We start from the raw sequence: 18,260 nt of genomic DNA, 5'->3' as shown, positions 1-18,260 counted from the left end.
CTCTGACCACCACACTTTTTTCTTTATTATCCAGGCAAGTAGGAATGCCTTGGTTTCTGTCTGTGGAGTGATAAAATGGAGTGAATGATAAAGAAAGAAGTGTGGTCAGTAGTTAACTGACATGGGTTTATGCATACCTTCTCACTACATACAGGTTACCTTCCAACACCCTATATGTGTTGTATTACACACTCCTCTGTATTACAAGAAAAGCAATGTGTTCTAGTTAGTGATGTCAGAGAAATTCATTTGGAAGTTCGATGAGTTTTCCTGTTTGGCTCCTCAGACTTCGTTCCATTTCCTACTGCAACTCCTCACTCCGTCTGCAGTGAGTCAGGCCAGTTCACAGATTTTCTGGGCATTCTGCATGTGTTAGAATTTGGGCAGGGGGGCAGGTTCCACAATTTGCATGAATTTCTGGGCACTTTGTGCAAATTATGGCAAAATTTGCACAAATTATGACTGAATTTGTACATATTGCTCAGAAATTTGTGCAAATTGCAGAACCTGTGAAAACAAATGTGCAAAAAGAATTTCTGGATACAAATACAAATTGAGTCATACACGCCGTAGAAGACCATACCAGCTGGGGCCTGTAAAGATGGTTTCTAAATTTAAGAAACAGTATAGATATAATAAATAGACATAATGTGTGGCCCTAACATTAACTGGTCTTTATATAGTTGGTATGTTTTAGTGATCTAGCTTGTGGACTAGAGCCTTTTACATACTTTTATATCTCATTTACACCCCAAAGAGGAGACATTACAGTCAATGTAAACAATGTATGCGTTATGTGTATATATTTTTGTCAGACAAAAATGAATTCTACGTGCCTTATACGATGATCCACCTGGCACAGGTGCTGACACTTAATGCTTGTGGGTACCTTCTGTGACAAAGTGTGCTTTTAACTGTGAGTTTGCCGTACTTTTAAGATCCCCTTCTGCACTATCGTAGCAAGGAAAGACATCATGCTGGTCATAATTCCTCCCCTTCCCACCCCTTTTCACAGTGGAAAGAATGAGAACCCTTATTTCTCTGGAACTTAATTTACTGGAATTAATCTATGGAGATACATCTTTCCATTCTGTTATATTCAGAAGACTGTGGAATACTTTTATCTGGCTACCGAAGACATACCATTCTTTTGATAGCTTCTGAAGAGGAAATGTGTCTGCTTCTTTATTTCTCCCTCTCCCTCTCCCTTTCCAATCTGTGTGTGTGTGTGTGTGCGTGCGTGCGTGTGTCTCTCTCTTATCTTTCCTTCATGTGCAAGCATATTTCTCCATTTATGTAGCAAATAGATGCTAATTCAATAGAGGTTCAATTTATCTGCTTAATCCAGAGTTCCTTGTTGCAGCCTTCCATTCCTGACGTGATCATTGCACCCTTGTATTTAATTATGAACCTTTTTATTCATATGCTTGGAAGTCACACCTGGGGCTTTTCTGCATTTCCATTTTTGCCTAAACAAGGTTATCTGGCCTCATTGATTTTGTGCTGATTACATGTTAGTGCTTACCAATTGTCCACAATTCGTAAAGTAATTGATAGACAAATTGGATTGCACCTGCCTTCTCATCACTGTTATGAACATTTTACTAGAATAGAAAATTATTTTTCTGTTGGAAAAATATTGCATATTAACAGCTTACAGGAGGGAGGGACTCCAGACTTCAGAATTACCAGAAACTCTTACATTTATGCATTTTTATTTCGTTATTAGGATATCTTTCATCCCACCTTTCTGTTTTATTTTTAAAACACCTAAGGCAATGGTAGGATTGCCCTGGTGATATCTTTGAACACCACCTGCCTTTTCAAGCTTAGGGCTGCATCAAAAAGCTGTACATGATGGTGAATTGGGTATAAGGGTAGAAACTGTAATTGACCAAGCACAAAGTCTTCCACAGGCCTAAAAAAAACTCATGCTGGATCCTGGCTCTAGTGCTATGCTACTGTCTTGCTTATTTTGTCACTTAGAGATTAGCCAAGTAATAACTTTAAAAGTTGTCTTAAAACCTAAAGAGCAAGTACTTTAAAGAGCTCAGGATCTGCTTTTGAAGATAATTTCAGGCATATTTTTGGAAGCTCTTCTGAAAGCTCTTTCTCCTTGCTAAACATGGGTGAAGGCAATTGTGAAGATGAATCTCCAAGTAACACCTTGCAGCAACTCATTAAACATATGTTGAACGTTATTCGTCTTTGCATTGCTGTGCTTTGTTTATGAATGGAAAAAGCTACCACCACATAATTTCTTCCTGTTGCCTGGACAGTTTTTGCTTCTCTGTCGGCACTGCCACAGACTTCATAATGGCAAATTGCTGCTGCTTAAATACCATAATGAAATGGATATATGTCAAAAGAAAAGTTCCCTTTTGATTCTGAGACAATTCTGGGCCGAGCCTCTTTTTAAATCATTTTTTATTATAGATTTCAACAAAACAAACAAACAAAAACAAAAGCAATAACAATAACAATATTAAAAATAGCAAGTATAACTTAAAGGCCTCAGTTTTAAATATTACAACATTCTAAAAAAGGAATAGATTACACATAAACTTCAGTAAAAGCAGAACAAATATCAGTCCATTCAGGAGTGGTGCCCATATACCACTCTTTTGAATGTTGCTAGTGTTGTTAGGTCTTCAATCCATTGCATTATAGGCAGTGAGCCTTTATCCTTTCAGTATTGTAGTATCAGTCTTCTAGCAGTCAAGAGGGTGCGAAAAATCCATTAACACTGACTATGAGTTACATTCCAAGAAGCTGGTAAATAATTTAAGAGAACATATGGATCAGTAAATATTAAAGAGCTTTCCAATACAAAGTTTATCCATATGCTAACTTCCTCCCAAAAGGAAGCAACTATCGGGCATTTCCAAAACGTATGAATAAAAGTAGCATTAACTGTATTACACTTTCAACAATTAGCCAAGTTAGAAAAACCTTTCTTAAAGAGACGTTGTGGCATCCAATAAGCCCCAAACAAGAGTTTTTGCTGAATATGACGTAATCAGAGGTCCATAGACATATCAGATACAGATGGCAAAATGGTGATCCATTAATTAGGCAGAATAGAACAGTCCAATTCCCTGTTCCATTCCTGCTGAAGACCCTGTATATAATATTTGTTCACTGTTCATAAGTATTTATAAACATGAATCGTGGGTTGATATACCTGGTCAGCTTCAATAAGTGTTTCCAGTAGCAAATGGGACTCCGAGGTGGTAAAAGCAGTAGGACCAAAGCTAGATTCTAACAAATGTTGCATTTGCAAATAATGCCATTCAGCTCTAGCAGGCAAATCAAATTTATCTTGGAAAGCTGAAAATGACAAAAAAACACACACATCATCAGCACCCAATAATTGACCCAGGGTAAAAATCATCTTACCCATCCAGGTCTGCCACAAAAACACTTTCCTTCCCCTTTTTTAAATGTGGATTTCCCCATAGAGTCAATCTGGCATGGGAAAATTGGTCAAACTGTAATTAGCATGATACTATATGCCACACATCTCTGGCCACTGAGATTGTGGGAAGAGCTCTGTCCACCTTAATATGCCAAGAACCTAATTGGAGAGAGGCTGTAGACAGGAAGATTCCAAAACTGAACAAGGCGGAAAATCAAATCTACATGGAAAAGAGCAAAATTTAGTACAGCTCAGCAGATAAGCCCAATGATATGTAGCAAGATCCAGAAAGCCAAACCCACATACTTTAATTGGAAGTTGCATCCTTTTCAAAGATATTCTTGGTGGAAAGGATGCCCCTCACCCCCAAATTTGCAAAGCATTAAGCTTTTGGAAATATTTGCCAGGTATCAGTAAGGGGATCCCACATATAACATAAACAATTTGAGATATAGTATTAATCTTAAGGGTATTAACCTTACCCCATAAACTCAACTTTAAAGAAGCCCATCTATCTATATCTTGTGAAATATCATTAATCAACTTTTTATAACTTAAGTTGATAATTTGAGATATATCTCTAAGGATATGTATTCCCAAATATGTAATGAAATCTGGGCACCTTGGAAATTGCCAATTAGCTAATACACTAGAGTATACCTCTCTCCAATCGACTTGTCCAATTAATTGAATAGCCAGACAAATCACCAAAAGTATTAATCAGTTTCATCAAAGCTGGAACTGATGACTGGAGTTTCGAGATAAACAGCAAAAGATCATCAGCATAGAAGAGAATTTTAAATTCTAAGCCAGCATGCACAAAACTATGAATATTACTGTTCTGTTCAATAACACACCAGGGGTTCCAAACATAAATTGAATATCAATGGGGAAAGTGGACATCCTTGTCTGGCACCCTGCCCAAGTAGGAAAAAAGCCGAAAGTAAACCATTGGTCATAACTCTAGCTCTCAGGGCCAAGTATAGAATTTTAACCCATTTCAAAAATTCTATAGGAAAACCAAAATTAGTCAATGAAGTAAAAATAAATTTCCAGTGAATTTTGTCAAAGGCCTTTTCTGCATGCAAAGAAATAATGGCTGCCTGGTCAGTTCTTTCAGGATTTAAGGTAAACAGATCAACAACTAGTCTGAGATTATCAGTCCCCTGTCTATTTTTACTGAATCCTACCTGGTCTGGTCGAACCAATGCTGTAATATCTTGTTGCAGTCTATAGGCCAAAATTGCTGTTAATATTTTGATATCTACATTAATAAATTATATAGGTCGATAGCTGGCACAATAGGTATGATCCTTTCCAGACCTAGGAATCACAGTAATATAAGCATCATTTAACGTTGAAGAAAGGAAGCCCGATTCAAAAATATGATTATAAAGGCTGTACAGCCTTGGAGCTAAAAGGCTGGAGAATGTTTTATACCGCTCAGTTGGGAATCCATCCAGACTGGATGATTTCCCTGTATTCATATTCATAATTGCATTAATAATTTCCTCCAAATGCAAAGGAACCAAAAGAAGTTGTCGTTGTGAGGAATATAAGCATGGGAGATTAATATGAGAAGAAAAAGCATCCATATCTTGCTCTGACATTTCGCTACCAATGCTGTAAAGATTGGTATAAAACTTTACAAATTGTTAGTTTAAAGTTTAAACATAGTTTATCTATGGGAAAAGTATATACTTTTGTCACTCTCATCTTTGATAACTGAGATAACATTTCGGTGTTGCTGTTTAAGATGATGTACAAGGATATAACTGGGATGTTCACTGGTTTCCCAATATGCCTGTCGAAAACAAGTCAGAGCAAATTCCGCTTGCTGTGAAAGAATTTTGTTCAATTCATGCTTAGCATTCCGCAACTCTTACTAAAGTTGTGCAGTATGGAAAATGGCAAACCGAGTTATTAGAAATTTCAACTTCTTATTTAAGGACATCTGTTGATTTTTTTAAAAAAAAAATTGGTAAGAGGCACAGGCAATCATTTGGCCCCTTATGAAAGCTTTACTGGCCTCCTTCTCGATGGTGCACGAACCAGCCTCACCCTCATTAGCTTTAAAATACTCCGTCAGTTCATCTAACATCTGAGTTTTAAACTTCTCATTATTAAGAAGAGAAACATTAAGGACACCATGGGTCCTAGGGGTGTCAGAAAATTGCAGTTCCAAGCATACTGGGGCATGATCTGACACCACCAGTGTGTCAGTCTTGCAGTCTTTTGTTTGACATAGCAAAGATGTAGAAACTCAAAAATAATTAATTTAAAGCAGTTATGATGAACTGGTGAAATAAAAGTATTGGCACGATGTAAAATTCTGCAAGCATCAATTAGACCATATTCAACCATATAAACCTGGAGTCTCACTGCTCTTTGGGTCTTAGGAGGAAGTGTACTCCTATCCAACAAAGGGTCTAGACCTCATTAAAGTCCCCACCCACAATCAAATAATCATAAGTGGTATCAACCAATTTACTAAAACAATCATGAAACATAACCAGGAAATCATTAATAGGCCCACATCTCTTAATCATAGCAAGTAATTTATCTATATACTTCCCAACCAGGATCAAAAAATGACCCTCAGTATCAAGAATCACCCATTGAACTGAAATGGAAAGTCACTTAGGAATTAAAATTGCAACCCTTTACACCTAGTTGAAGTATCTGTTACATAAACCTCATCAACCCAGTCCTTTCACACAAATATTCATCTGCAGTCATCAAATGAGTTTCTTGTTAAAAAGAAAAGAAAAGCCATATCAGTCTTAAGCTCTTTTAATTTAGAAAGTACTCTTTTCTGTTTCTGGGCCCAGCCTCAACATTCCTTTCCAATGCCCAACACTAACCAGGTTCTATTACTGTGTTATGGCCTAAGTAGATATAATGGTGGTACCCATATTTGTTCATGTGTATTTCCTGTTCATGTATAAAGCAAACAGTGTGTTTTTCATTTTAGCATCAACAGGGGAATGCAGGTAGGGGGAGCTGAATTCTGCCTGCCTTGCCTCCTCCTTCTTTTGCCTTACCTCTTTATATCACCGCTCCTAGCACTTTTTTCCAGCCTAGCTCACTTCTGGTATTAAAACTGGGTAGGAAGAAAAAGGAGTTTGGGTGACAGACCACAGAGAGGGAGGAAGAGTTTAGCTCCCCTTTTGATGTAGTGTTATCCCAGGATAACAAAAAAGTAAGTATTACAGAAATACAATGGAATCAGACAAGGAAAACACTAACTGCTAGCCAAAGCATGGGGGATTTTTGACTAAGGAAAAGCAACTTGTTTAGGACCAGGAGATACTAGGTGAGTCACAGCTCATTTGAATATTTTGTTACATGGAATTAATATACTTTGCACATTCGCTTCAAGAATGGAGATATGCAGCTTGTTTGATCTTGTGTATTTAACCTACAGTATTTATAATTGGAGGCTGGGGTGGCTCAAAAATCTTGGCCTATCATTGAAATCATGACATGTAAAAAAAAAAAGTAAGGAATTTGAGCTTCTTATATCTTGTGCCCTCAGTGTGATGCTTTTGCTTTTGCTTTGATATATTTGCAACCATGAAGGGCTGGAATCTTAAAAATCAAAACATGATACCCTACAAGGATAAGCCTATGCTCAACAATGATAAGTGCCCTGGAGGCCACATAAGACCTAAAGCCTGCCTGTTTCTGCAATGGCCCTCCTGTCCATTGTTAATAAAAAGGCTTAGAATGTACCATTTATATTTCTTAGGAGTTCAGCACTGTAACCACCCAGCGTTAAGCACAATTTATTATTAACACTGCTGTACTTTTCACTCATAGATTTCAAAGCACTTTGCTCTAGAAGTCAGCATCATTATTCCCATTGTAGAAAGGAGACAAATTATGGCACAGAAGAGCTATTCACTAGGCCAGGCAGGAATTGGGACAAACACCTATTTATGCTGAGTTCAATCACCTATCTAGGTTACAGTGCTGTCATTAGAGCATAATTATGTAGCATAAAACTCAGATCCTGATGTAAGACAGTCTCATAAATGGGGAAAACCTATCCCTCTGTTCCAGATATAGCCTCTTTGAATGCCTTCTAAGCTCCCTGAAGCTAGGAAAAGTATATCTAAAACATTCAGCATAGGTCACTTTTCAGAGCCAGGGCACTGGATTAGTTTGACCACTGAATTGATTATATATGGCAGTTTGTATGATGCCTTCCGGGAAATGCAATGATCTGAGAGCAATGAAGAAGTCTCTCATATTCACTGTGCTGCTGAAGCACCAAGATGACAGTGTCCAGAGAATGCAGCTGGGATGTTGCCAGATAGCAGATGAGAGCCATAATGGGAGAAGAATTAGCGAAACAATTTAGTTACATCCATGAACTGAAAACAAATTTAAATGTACCTGCTTTCTTCAGATTCTTTTTGTAAGAATAAGCAGCCATCACTAATTGTAAGCGCACCAATTGACCTTAGTTTATCTTAGCACTGCCATCTCTAAAATAACCTCATTTTAAATCCTACATAATTCATACAGCTTTCTAGGTTTATGCATGTTTGTTTGCACACATGTGTTCACAGCCATCTGTTTGCAAAGAGGTAGAAATGGTAGAATTGATTCATGGTATAATCACCTATGGACCTTTGCCCTGGCAGAAAAATTAACCAAACAATTAAGAGCAGCAAGGACTCAAAATAATGGAGCTGATAACTTCTTTGAACTTTGGTATAGTTTTATTACAGATGTTAATTAAAAAAGAAAGAAAGGCAGCACAATAGTATCATGAAGCTCCCATGGATTGCTATAGAAAGATTTGTGGATAATGCAATACTTGTATACTTTCTTCAGTGAACTCTTTGGAACTTCAGCATAACTTAATGAATGCATTTGATTTATTCACCTTGTGTGATTGGTCTATATGATTAATTTAGTTAATTGTATGTTATTATTTTTACTGACTGAAGTCTAATGCAAATATTTATTTAATAAATGAAATTCTTCCTATAATTCCATCTTGCACGTGACTGCAAAATCACAGCAAGAAAAGTATTGTGTAGAAAGGAAAACTCTTTAGTTTAGGACAATAATGGCATACATAATTCAGTGACATAGCTATATTTTGTTACTACTGTTTGTTATGTTGCCTTTCTCCAAAGAATTCAAAGCAGTGTTTTAGCTTCACAACAACCCTGTGAGGTCAGGTGGGTTAGGTCTGAGAGCCCAAGCCCAGCCAGTGAGCTTCATAGTTCAGTAATGATTGAGCCTCAGTTTCCCACATCCAAACACCAAACTGATGAAATCGTTCACATAAAAGAACATGAAAAAAAAAATGCTACAACATTCAAAGTCTTATCACTAGTGATATTTGGTCATGTATTTTGGGCCTTCAGCAAAAGTCCTTCTTGGCCTATCTCCAACTATAGAAATATATCTTAGGGCTGTGTTCTAAGAGCATCAGACAAAAGGAGATTATCTTTTTCTTTTTTTCTTCTCAAGAATCCTGCAGTGAGCTCTCTGAGTCCCAACCGTGGGCCGGAATCAGGAGGAACTATGGTGACCATCACTGGCCATTTTCTGGGGGCTGGCAGCAGTGTGTCGGTGCTGCTGGGAAACCAGACCTGCGAGTTTTATGGGTAAGGGGGCTAGAACAAGTGTGTGTGTGTGTGTGTGTGTGTGTGTTGTAATAATCTCTTCTGTGCTTCCTTGGGCAGCATTTAAGCTACTCCAGCTACAAACACCCAACCTCTCATTAATCACCTTAAGCCATCCTGTCACTGACAGTGATGAGTGATGCATAGCAATGAACTGAGTTAATGTTTATTAATTTTATCTATTGGCTTATTTTAATATATTAAAATCCTGTCTCCTCCCCAAATCCCAAGCACATTCTGATGTTGGGATAATCCCTTTAAAAGTCTCTATCCCCTTGTTCTCAGGAGAAAATGTAATCTGTATTTTAATTTCTGTGCTTAATTGTAGTTTTCTCCTAAAAATCTAAGATATAGATTTTCACCTGTTGTTTTACTCTTTAAAGAAAAAAGCACATCTCACATTATTTGTCATTTATATTCCTTAAACATGCAGTACTCTGATTTATACACACTGATTTTGTATACCCATATAAATAGTATGCTACCATGATAACCAGTAAATAACTATGGACTTCATGCTTTACATGGTCACTTGTGTAAGAAATACTGGGTGGGATCCAAACTAGTGTATTATGGAGACATTACATATCAGAACTGCTGCTTTCTGCAGCCTCTGAAGAAATAAAACAGTCCAGCACCCATTTTATGCCTGGGCTGGGAACAGGGTAGATTAGGGACGGCAAGCTAACAGTCTTAGTATGTTCTCTTCTGATTCAATAAAGAGTTCATTTATACCTTGGGAACAGATAAAAAGGAAAGCAGAGTATGCCTGGTTAAATTTTACCACCTATTTCATTTTGTATCTGTATATGAGATTTTCTCTTCATAGCCTTTGCTTTTTAGATGTGCTTTTAAGTCTGGACTTGTGTAGGATCTCTCAGAAATTGGCGCTGGGACACACCACTGACCTCTGAAGAGCTCTGCCTTTTGCTGGTTTATATGCCTACTGTCAGCCCTGTTGGCCAACAAAATGACAAACAAAAATTTCCAACTACACCACATGATTTGTTGCTTGAAAAGAAAGCCAAAACATACCTGAATACCTTTGGATGGCACCCTTCCTGCTGCTGTTCTTTGACAGTAGGATGGATTATCTGGATGGTGCATTGTAACATGAATAGTTAGAAAGAAAGCATGGTTGGTGCTGAGTGTTCCCTTGGCAGTTTTCACAGATTACTAATTCAGTGAGTCCCTTATGGGTACCTGAGGGCAGATATTTACTTTTATCCTTTTTTTCACTTTGCAAAAGCACCCTCCCTTCACTTGGCTAATGAGCTATACAACAACAATTTAAAATAAATTCTATGATAATATAATACAGTTATAAAATAACATCCATCATAAAATAATAACTTCACAATACTTCAAGCTATGGTGAATACCATGTTGGATCCAGACTTAGTCATACTTAACCCATTAAAATCAATGGGATTCCATTGATTTCAGTGAATCTATTCTAAGTATGACTAAGTCTGGATCCAACGCTGGATCTAGACTTAGGAATTTGCTACTTGTTCCTTTCCCTTAAGGTCCTAAACACAAAAACCTTAGCAGAGTAAACAATGGTCTTGACTTTCTTCCTAAAAATGTCCAAAGGCATTCAAAAATGTCTCCTTAAAGGTGTGAGCATCCCAGAAGAGAGTGTGTTGGAGGGGAAGTGCCATTGTGGAAAAGTATGAGGCAGAAGTAGTGAAGGTTCCCCTCTGAAGTGCTCCATACTGTGCTCTCCCTCTTCTGTATCACTTTCCATATTTGGAAACAGGAAGCGGAAGGGTAATATTTTATTGTTTTAAAATGTTTTATTGTATGTTGTACATCGCCTAGAGTGGCTGGGTGACCAGCCAGATGGGCGATTAATAAATTTAATAATAAATAAATAAAATAAATAATACTCTATACATCTACTGACCAATCAGGATTCTGGGATGGTGAAGCACCAATCCCTCAAGCCTTCAAGGGCATAGCTAAGCTTTACAGCATGCTACTAAGACTCATAGAACATCATAGACCTCATAGAATCATAGGGTTGGAAGGAGCCTACAAGACCATCAAGTCCAACCCCTGCTCAATGCAGGAGGCCTGATTCCCAGGCGGTCTCCCATCCAAGTACTAACGAGAGCTGACCCTGCTTAGCTTCCGAGATCAGATGGGATCAGGCACATCCAGCCCTTATTTTATAATGGTCTGAAAAGTTTTTAAAGTTTATTTCATTCCAACATATAGATCAAGGGAAAGTGTGGGAATGGGTGCTTTCATGCCCAGACTTTGTCCAGCACAATAATCCTTATAAATAAATGGTTACATTTAAGCACCGCTCCTAATTCACCATATTATCTAATTACCTCGTATAAACCGGTAAAACAGCATTGCCTAGAATCCAGTAGTATTTCCATACAAGGTCATAACATGGCCTATTTCTTTTTCTTTTTTCTACTGCACGGTTTGTAGGTGATGAACTTGGCATGTACTCATGATGTGCAGAGCGACTGATTAGATGAAGCAGTTTCTAATGAGATTCACTATAATTACAGCATCCCTCTATTCTCCTGCCTCTGATCGGAGGAGTGGGGAGATTCACCATGACGACATGGTAATAGCGCAGAAAGCTAATTAACTGATCACAGGGAGCTTGCGGTAACTCTTTGCCAGCAGTGAGGTGTCGCTTTGGATCTCGCACAAGGGCTAAACAGGCTTCTCTGAAGTCTGGTCTCTGGCATGCTAAAATGCCTGTGCTCACATGAGGCACTGGCAGACAGAAGAAGGACATGGCAGGGAATGGCTGAGAATTATTAAGGTCTGAGGGGAATTGGCTCTTACTAAGGCCCAGGCTGCACACAGTTGTAGCAGTACATATGTCAGGTTTCCTGATCCCCCCAGCACACACGCTCAGGCAATCTGACACTGGATACCCAAATCAGTGAGATCTCTTTATTGCAGGGAATCCCACAGCAAAACCTTTATGGTTACACTCTTCAGAAATCAAATAGCTGATAGTCAGTAGCTATAGGCTCTATGTAATTCCAGAACAGTCCAAAGCTAAACACTACTACCGTGACTAAGATCCTCAGCATGGTTTCTCCATTGCCATCTCCACGGTTCTGAACACAAGGGAAGGGACTCTGGATTCCTGGGTACCTAACCCAGACAATCCTTTCACAGGGCTCCAACCCCAAAAACTGAAAGGGAATGATTCCTGGAATGAACCCATCAGGCAATCAGGGGATAACTTCTTGTAAAGCCTAACAAGAAGTTATCCCCTTCTTGTTAGAAGGGGATAACAAAGAAAAAGAAATGCAAGAAAGCCAAGTGGCTGTCTGATGAGGCTTTACAAGTAGCTGAAGAAAGAAGGGAAGTGAAAAGCAAGGGAGAAAGGGGAAGATATATCCAACTGAATGCAGAGTTCCAGAGAATAGCAAGGAGAGACAAGAAGGCCTTCCTACATGAACAATGCAAAGAAATCGAGGAAAACAACAGAATGGGAAAGACTAGAGATCTCTTCAAGAAAATTGGAGATCTCAAGGGAACGTTTTGTGCAAAGACGGGCATGATAAAGGACAAAAAAGGCAGGGACCTAACAGAAGCAGATGAGATTAAGAAGAGGTGGCAAGAATACACAGAAGAACTATACAGGAAAGATCTTAATGTCTCTGATAGCCATGATAGGGCGGTCACTGAACTTGAGCCAGACATCCTCGACAGTGAAGTCAAGTGGGCCTTAGGAAGCATTAGTAACAACAAAGCTAGCAGAGATGACAGTATTCCAGCTGAGCTATTTAAAATCCTAAAAGATGATGCTGTTAAAGTGCTGCATTCAATATGCCAACAAATCTGGAACACTCAACAGTGGCCACAAGACTGGAAAAGGTCAGTTTACATTCCAATTCCAAAGAAGGGCAACGCCAAAGAGTGTTCAAACTACCGCACAATTGCGCTCATTTCACATGCCAGCAAGGTGATGCTCAAAATCCTACAAGCTAGGCTTCAGCAGTACAAACCGAGAACTACCGGAAGTACAAGCTGGGTTTTGAAGAGGCAGAGGAACTAGAGATCAAATCGCCAACATTCACTGGATCATGGAGAAAGCAAGAGAATTCCAGAAAAACGTCTGTTTCTACTTCATTGACTACGCTAAAGCCTTTGATTGTGTGGATCACAACAAACTGTGGCAAATGCTTAAAGTGATGGGAGTACCAGACTACCTTACCTGTCTCCTGAGAAACCTGTACGAGGGTCAAGAAGCAACAGTAAGAACCAGACATGGAACAACTGAGTGGTTCAAAATTGGGAAAGGAGTACGACAAGGCTGCATATTGTCACCCTGCTTATTTAACTTATATGCAGAATACATCATGAGAAACGCCGGGTTGGATGAATCACAGGTCAGAATTAAGATTGCCGGGAGAATTATCAACAACCTCCGATATGCAGACGATACCACCCTAATGGCAGAAAGCGAAGAGGATCTAAAGAGTCACTTGTTGAGGGTGAAAGAGGAGAGTGCAAAAGCTGGTTTGAAACTCAACATTAAAAAAACTAAGATCATGTCATCTGGCCCCATCACTTCCTGGCATATGGAAGGGGAAAAAATGGAAGCAGTGACAGATTTTACTTTCTTGGGCTCCAAGATCACCGCAGACGGTGACTGTAGCCATGAAATTAAAAGACGCTTGCTCCTTGGGAGAAAAGCTATGGCAAACCTAGACAGCATAGTAAGAAGCAGAGACATCACCTTGCCGAAAAAGGTCTGTCTAATCAAAGCTATGGTTTTCCCAGTAGTAATGTATGGCTGTGAGAGCTGGACTATAAGGAAGGCTGAGCACCGAAGAATTGATGCTTTTGAACTGTGGTGCTGGAGAAGACTCTTACGAGTCCCCTGGACTGCAAGGAGGTCACATCAGTCCATCCTAAAGGAAATCAACCCTGATGCTCATTGGAAGGACAGATAATGAAGCTGAAGCTCAAATATTTTGGCCACCTAATGCGAAGAGGAAACTCTCTGGAAAAGACCCTGATGCTGGGAAAGACTGAAGGCAAAAGGAGAAGGGGACGACAGAGGATGAGATGGCTAGATAGCATCACCGATGCAATGAATATGAACTTGAGCACACTCCGGGAGAGAGCGGAGGACAGGAAGGCCTGGCGTGCTATGGTCCATGGGGTCACGAAGAGTCGGACACGACTGAACGACTGAACAACAACAACAAAGCCTAACAACCCACACCCATAGAGAGTCCAACTTTGAATCTTTTGTTGATAACTCTAGGCTACATGGTCAAAGCCCATCAAGATCAAGGGAAGGGCTTACCCACACATGCAAGGAGTTCCAGGCCACTGCTTTTGCATTGGCAGCTTCACACTGCATGAGTTCTGGCAGAGGGAAGTCCAAAAGTCGTAGATCAAACCCAGCCTGCCGTACACTGAGCTGACTACAAACACAGACACACAATCCATAGCAACGAGAGTTCAAGTCTATGAAAAGCCTCACAGTACTTTTCATGGCAAGTCCTTAACAATCCAAAGTTCCAGTCCATGTGCACAGTGCCTCCAAAAGCCCAGACTATGATGAATCCAAACAGAGAAGGCTTTGGGCAATGAAGACGAGATGTTCCTAGCAAAGGCTCTTCACCTTTGCATCAGCTTAAAAGGGAAGGCGTGACTGTAGGACACCCCTTGACAGACAAGGGCCTTTAGCCGTTAAGCAAGGCCCCTGTCTGAACAGGACGGCACTGCTCAGCCCTCCAGCAGTGATGCTTCAACCTGGGTGACCTTTCTGCAAACCCCACCCCACCTCTGTCAGGTTCAAATGGACAGTTTCCAGCTTCCCTGCCTGCCAAGGCTAGACCAGCAGGTAGACAGGGAGTTGGGTGACTCCCCCTGGCTCTGCTCTGAGAACACTGACAGAGATACTCTGACATTCCAGAAACTGAATAGGCCCGAGCCCTCCCAGGCTACTTCTAATCAAATCCTGGCTATAACCTACAAGGCCCACCGCAGTACTGAAGTTGGGCCCTGACAACATACCTCGCTTATTCTTCTTCCCTTTCCTTTGCCTCATCCCTTCCTCCATGCATTCTCTCTCTTGAATTGTTAACGTTCACTCTTTCTTCACTACTTCCTATGCCCTTTAATTCCCCCACCCCTCCCCGTCAAGATAATGGGCTTTTCTACATGAGACTTTTAACCCGCAACTTTTGTTGATAACTCTAGGCTACATGGTCAAGGCCCATCAAGATCAAGGGAAGGGCTTACCCACACTTTACTGAGGCTTCTGTTTCCAGATTCTTTGCAGGTTTAAGATCAGCTCCTTTACGTGTGTTTTTTTCCAGGGGTTTTCTGTCTCTTCCATCCTTTATGTTCCATTATACAAGCACTAGGTGATGCTGTGAAATAGCAGAATTGTGCAAGTACACTAGGTTTTATCCTGCCATTCACAAATAATACCAGACATTCCTCATTGCGGGGAAAAACCTGGTAAAATGGTTGCAAACCACGGGAGAGGCCCTGGAAGATGCTGATGTTGTGTAAAGGTCCAACAAAGTATCATAAGTGAGAAATTGTGAGTGCATAATACAGGCCTCTTATAGAAAGGCCCTTAGATTGTAAGCTCCTCAGGGCACAGACTTGTCTTTTGTTCTTTTTAGGAACAAAAAGAATACTGCCATGGGGCAGTATCAAATACTGCCGCTGCTCTCCCAGTGCTTCTATTGTGCTTGCAGGACCCACTACTTGCACAACAGGAACTAATGCTTCCAACAGTAATTCCAGAAATGCTTGTTTCCAGATCAGGGCAGGTCAGCAGAGCTCCCTTCTACAAGCTCCGCTAACCTGCCCCAGTCTGGAAACGAGCGTTTCACTCGTTGCACTAGTAGTGGATCCTTCTAGTGTGCAGGCAGTATTGGATACTGTCCACAGAATGGTGCTGTAAAAATGCGTTTGCATTAGAGTATAACAAGAGGAAAAAAATAAATGGTTCTTTTTCTTAATGCTGCCTTACTAGCTATCTTGGGCACCAATTTTGTCAGAAAGGTAGGATATAAATTGAATAAATAAATATTTTTTAAACAAATGACATTTTCTTGAGTCCTGTGTATCAGTCCCAATTGCCTTCTTATAAAAAGGCACCAAAAACCAACATGGTGCCATCCACACACAACAAGGAGGTATCAGCAAACTTTGGAAGTCTCCATGGTTTGTAGAAGTACAAAAACATTTAGGGAAAAACCTAAATGGGGGGCACCCTAAAACAATTCAGTGAGGGCAAAACATACACAGCAGGCACAGAATGCTGACTGACTACTGGGAGGAAAAAACAAAACTTCGAGGGATGGGGAATGGAATGGAGTATCTTGGAAGAGGGCTAGCTGGCTGGAACCCTGAACAGGAGCTTTCTAAAATGTAACATTTCATTGCAGATTTCATTTGTAGTTCTCTAATTGCAACAGAAGGAGTCAAGAGATGGGCATGAACTGCCCTTTTTCCATTGCCGATGAGCCTCAGATGTGTATTGTATATTGATTCCTCCCACCATTATTGTATGCCAACACCATATCTGATCTAAGGAGCATTGCTGTTAATTATTATGGTTAATCATGCATATTACAGCTTTATTTAAGAAGGCCAAGAACCTTCAAGACTTTGTATGTTTATCTGTCAGTGTTTCTGGGCCAAACTGAATGTAACATACAATTTTGGGTTTCTTTCCACAGACTTTTAAAAATTATTTTAACAAAAGACAGCCTTGAGAGGCTGTGATTGGAAGCAGAAGTGGCAGATGAGGTAGGAGGGAATTTAACTCTGTCTTTTCCTGCCATTTGTTAGCTCAAAATCACCCCTCCCTGCAAGCTGTTTTCCCACCCACAGGGGAAAGCTGTTTTCGCACCCAGATATCTTTTCCTTTGTGAGGAGAAAAACAGCATGGGGATTGATTCTGAGCAGACTAACTGCAGGGAAGGTAAGACGTAAGAGTTAATCAGTCCCTCCACCATTCCTTTTCTCAAACTAATAGCCACCTCTGGCTGCTTCTATTTAAAAACAGACTGCCACAAAACAGACATGTGAAACAGACATGCATGTCTCATACAGTGGTTCCCCCCCTTCCCCATTGTGTGTGCTCTCCTGCGCCCCCCTTGCTCACACACACATACAATTTTCATGGCAGGATTAAGTTAGTAAACTTTTTGTCTAAAGAGGAGGAGCTGTAGTTCTATGGTAGAGTACATACTTTGCATGCAGAAGGTCCCAGGTTTGATCCCCAGCATCTCCAGGTAGGGCAGGAAAAATTCCTGCCTGAAACCCTGGAGAGACGCCAGCAGTCAGTGTCATCGACAGTGAGCTAGATGGACCAAAGGTCTGACTCAGTATAAGGCAGCTTCCTATGTTCCTATCTCTAGGACAGAAGATCTTGACATGGGCATACTTTTAAACAAGCAATCCCCCACATGTGTTCTGAAGTGGTAGAGTCAGGACTCTACCATATGCTCCTGAATTTTGAATCGCAACACCAGATTTATAATCCTGAGCAAGTTCTAGTCCAGACATTGCAAGGAGCTGTGCCAGTTGAATGCAAAAGTGACCATACCTTCAGCTGACAACACTTTAATGTGTGTGCTGTGGCATGATTGCTCCTGGTAGCTACCATATCTATTAGGAAGGCACCACATCTCACCCCAGAGATTTGTGTTAAAGTGAACCCAATAGATTGTTTCTGTAGTTCAACCAGAGACCATTACAAGAATGTTAAGAGTATTACCATCCCTTGTTTGTCTTACTACTGGTTGAAGGTTCATGTGTTCCCTTCTCTCTTACAGGAGATCTGTAAACGAGATTGTCTGTGTCTCTGCACCTTCTACTCATGGCCTAGGCCCTGTGCATGTCTCAGTCAGTGTGGACCGGGCCCAGTTAGAGAGCATGTTACAGTTTGAATACATCGATGACCCCAAAGTTCAGCGTATTGAGCCTGAGTGGAGCATAGCCAGGTAACTGGGCTTTTAACAGTAGGGGAACCAGGATCCACATGGTTTGGATCAGGAGATGTGAGACAGAGAACAACAGAAGATGGATGAATCGAGTGCATGCTTTGGTGAGTGTGAGAGGGAAAGGTAGTGAATGGATTAATCAAGCGTGTGCTTGTGTGAAGACGGATGGAGGGTGGGGATGGGTGGAGCTGTGGACCCACCCACCACTGGCATGCAGCT

General features: G+C 40.4%; 1 protein-coding gene across 2 annotated transcripts in view; it reads left to right on the top strand.

Annotated features, from left to right (window-relative positions):
* The window catches only part of PLXNA2 (plexin A2), a 611,865-nt gene that overhangs the window by 484,786 nt on the left and 108,819 nt on the right, over positions 1–18,260 (top strand). For both annotated transcript variants that reach the window (XM_084853404.1, XM_084853402.1), the window contains 2 exons: positions 8,912–9,048; positions 17,874–18,041. In XM_084853404.1, the coding sequence (XP_084709530.1) occupies positions 8,912–9,048; positions 17,874–18,041 (305 nt within the window). The remainder of the gene's footprint in view (positions 1–8,911; positions 9,049–17,873; positions 18,042–18,260) is intronic.

The sequence above is a fragment of the Heloderma suspectum genome, chromosome 4, assembly GCF_057233095.1.
Source record: "Heloderma suspectum isolate Gila_16-S chromosome 4, 16-S_ref, whole genome shotgun sequence".
Lineage (NCBI taxonomy): Eukaryota > Metazoa > Chordata > Lepidosauria > Squamata > Helodermatidae > Heloderma > Heloderma suspectum.
This window is presented reverse-complemented; position numbering and strand designations above follow the sequence as displayed.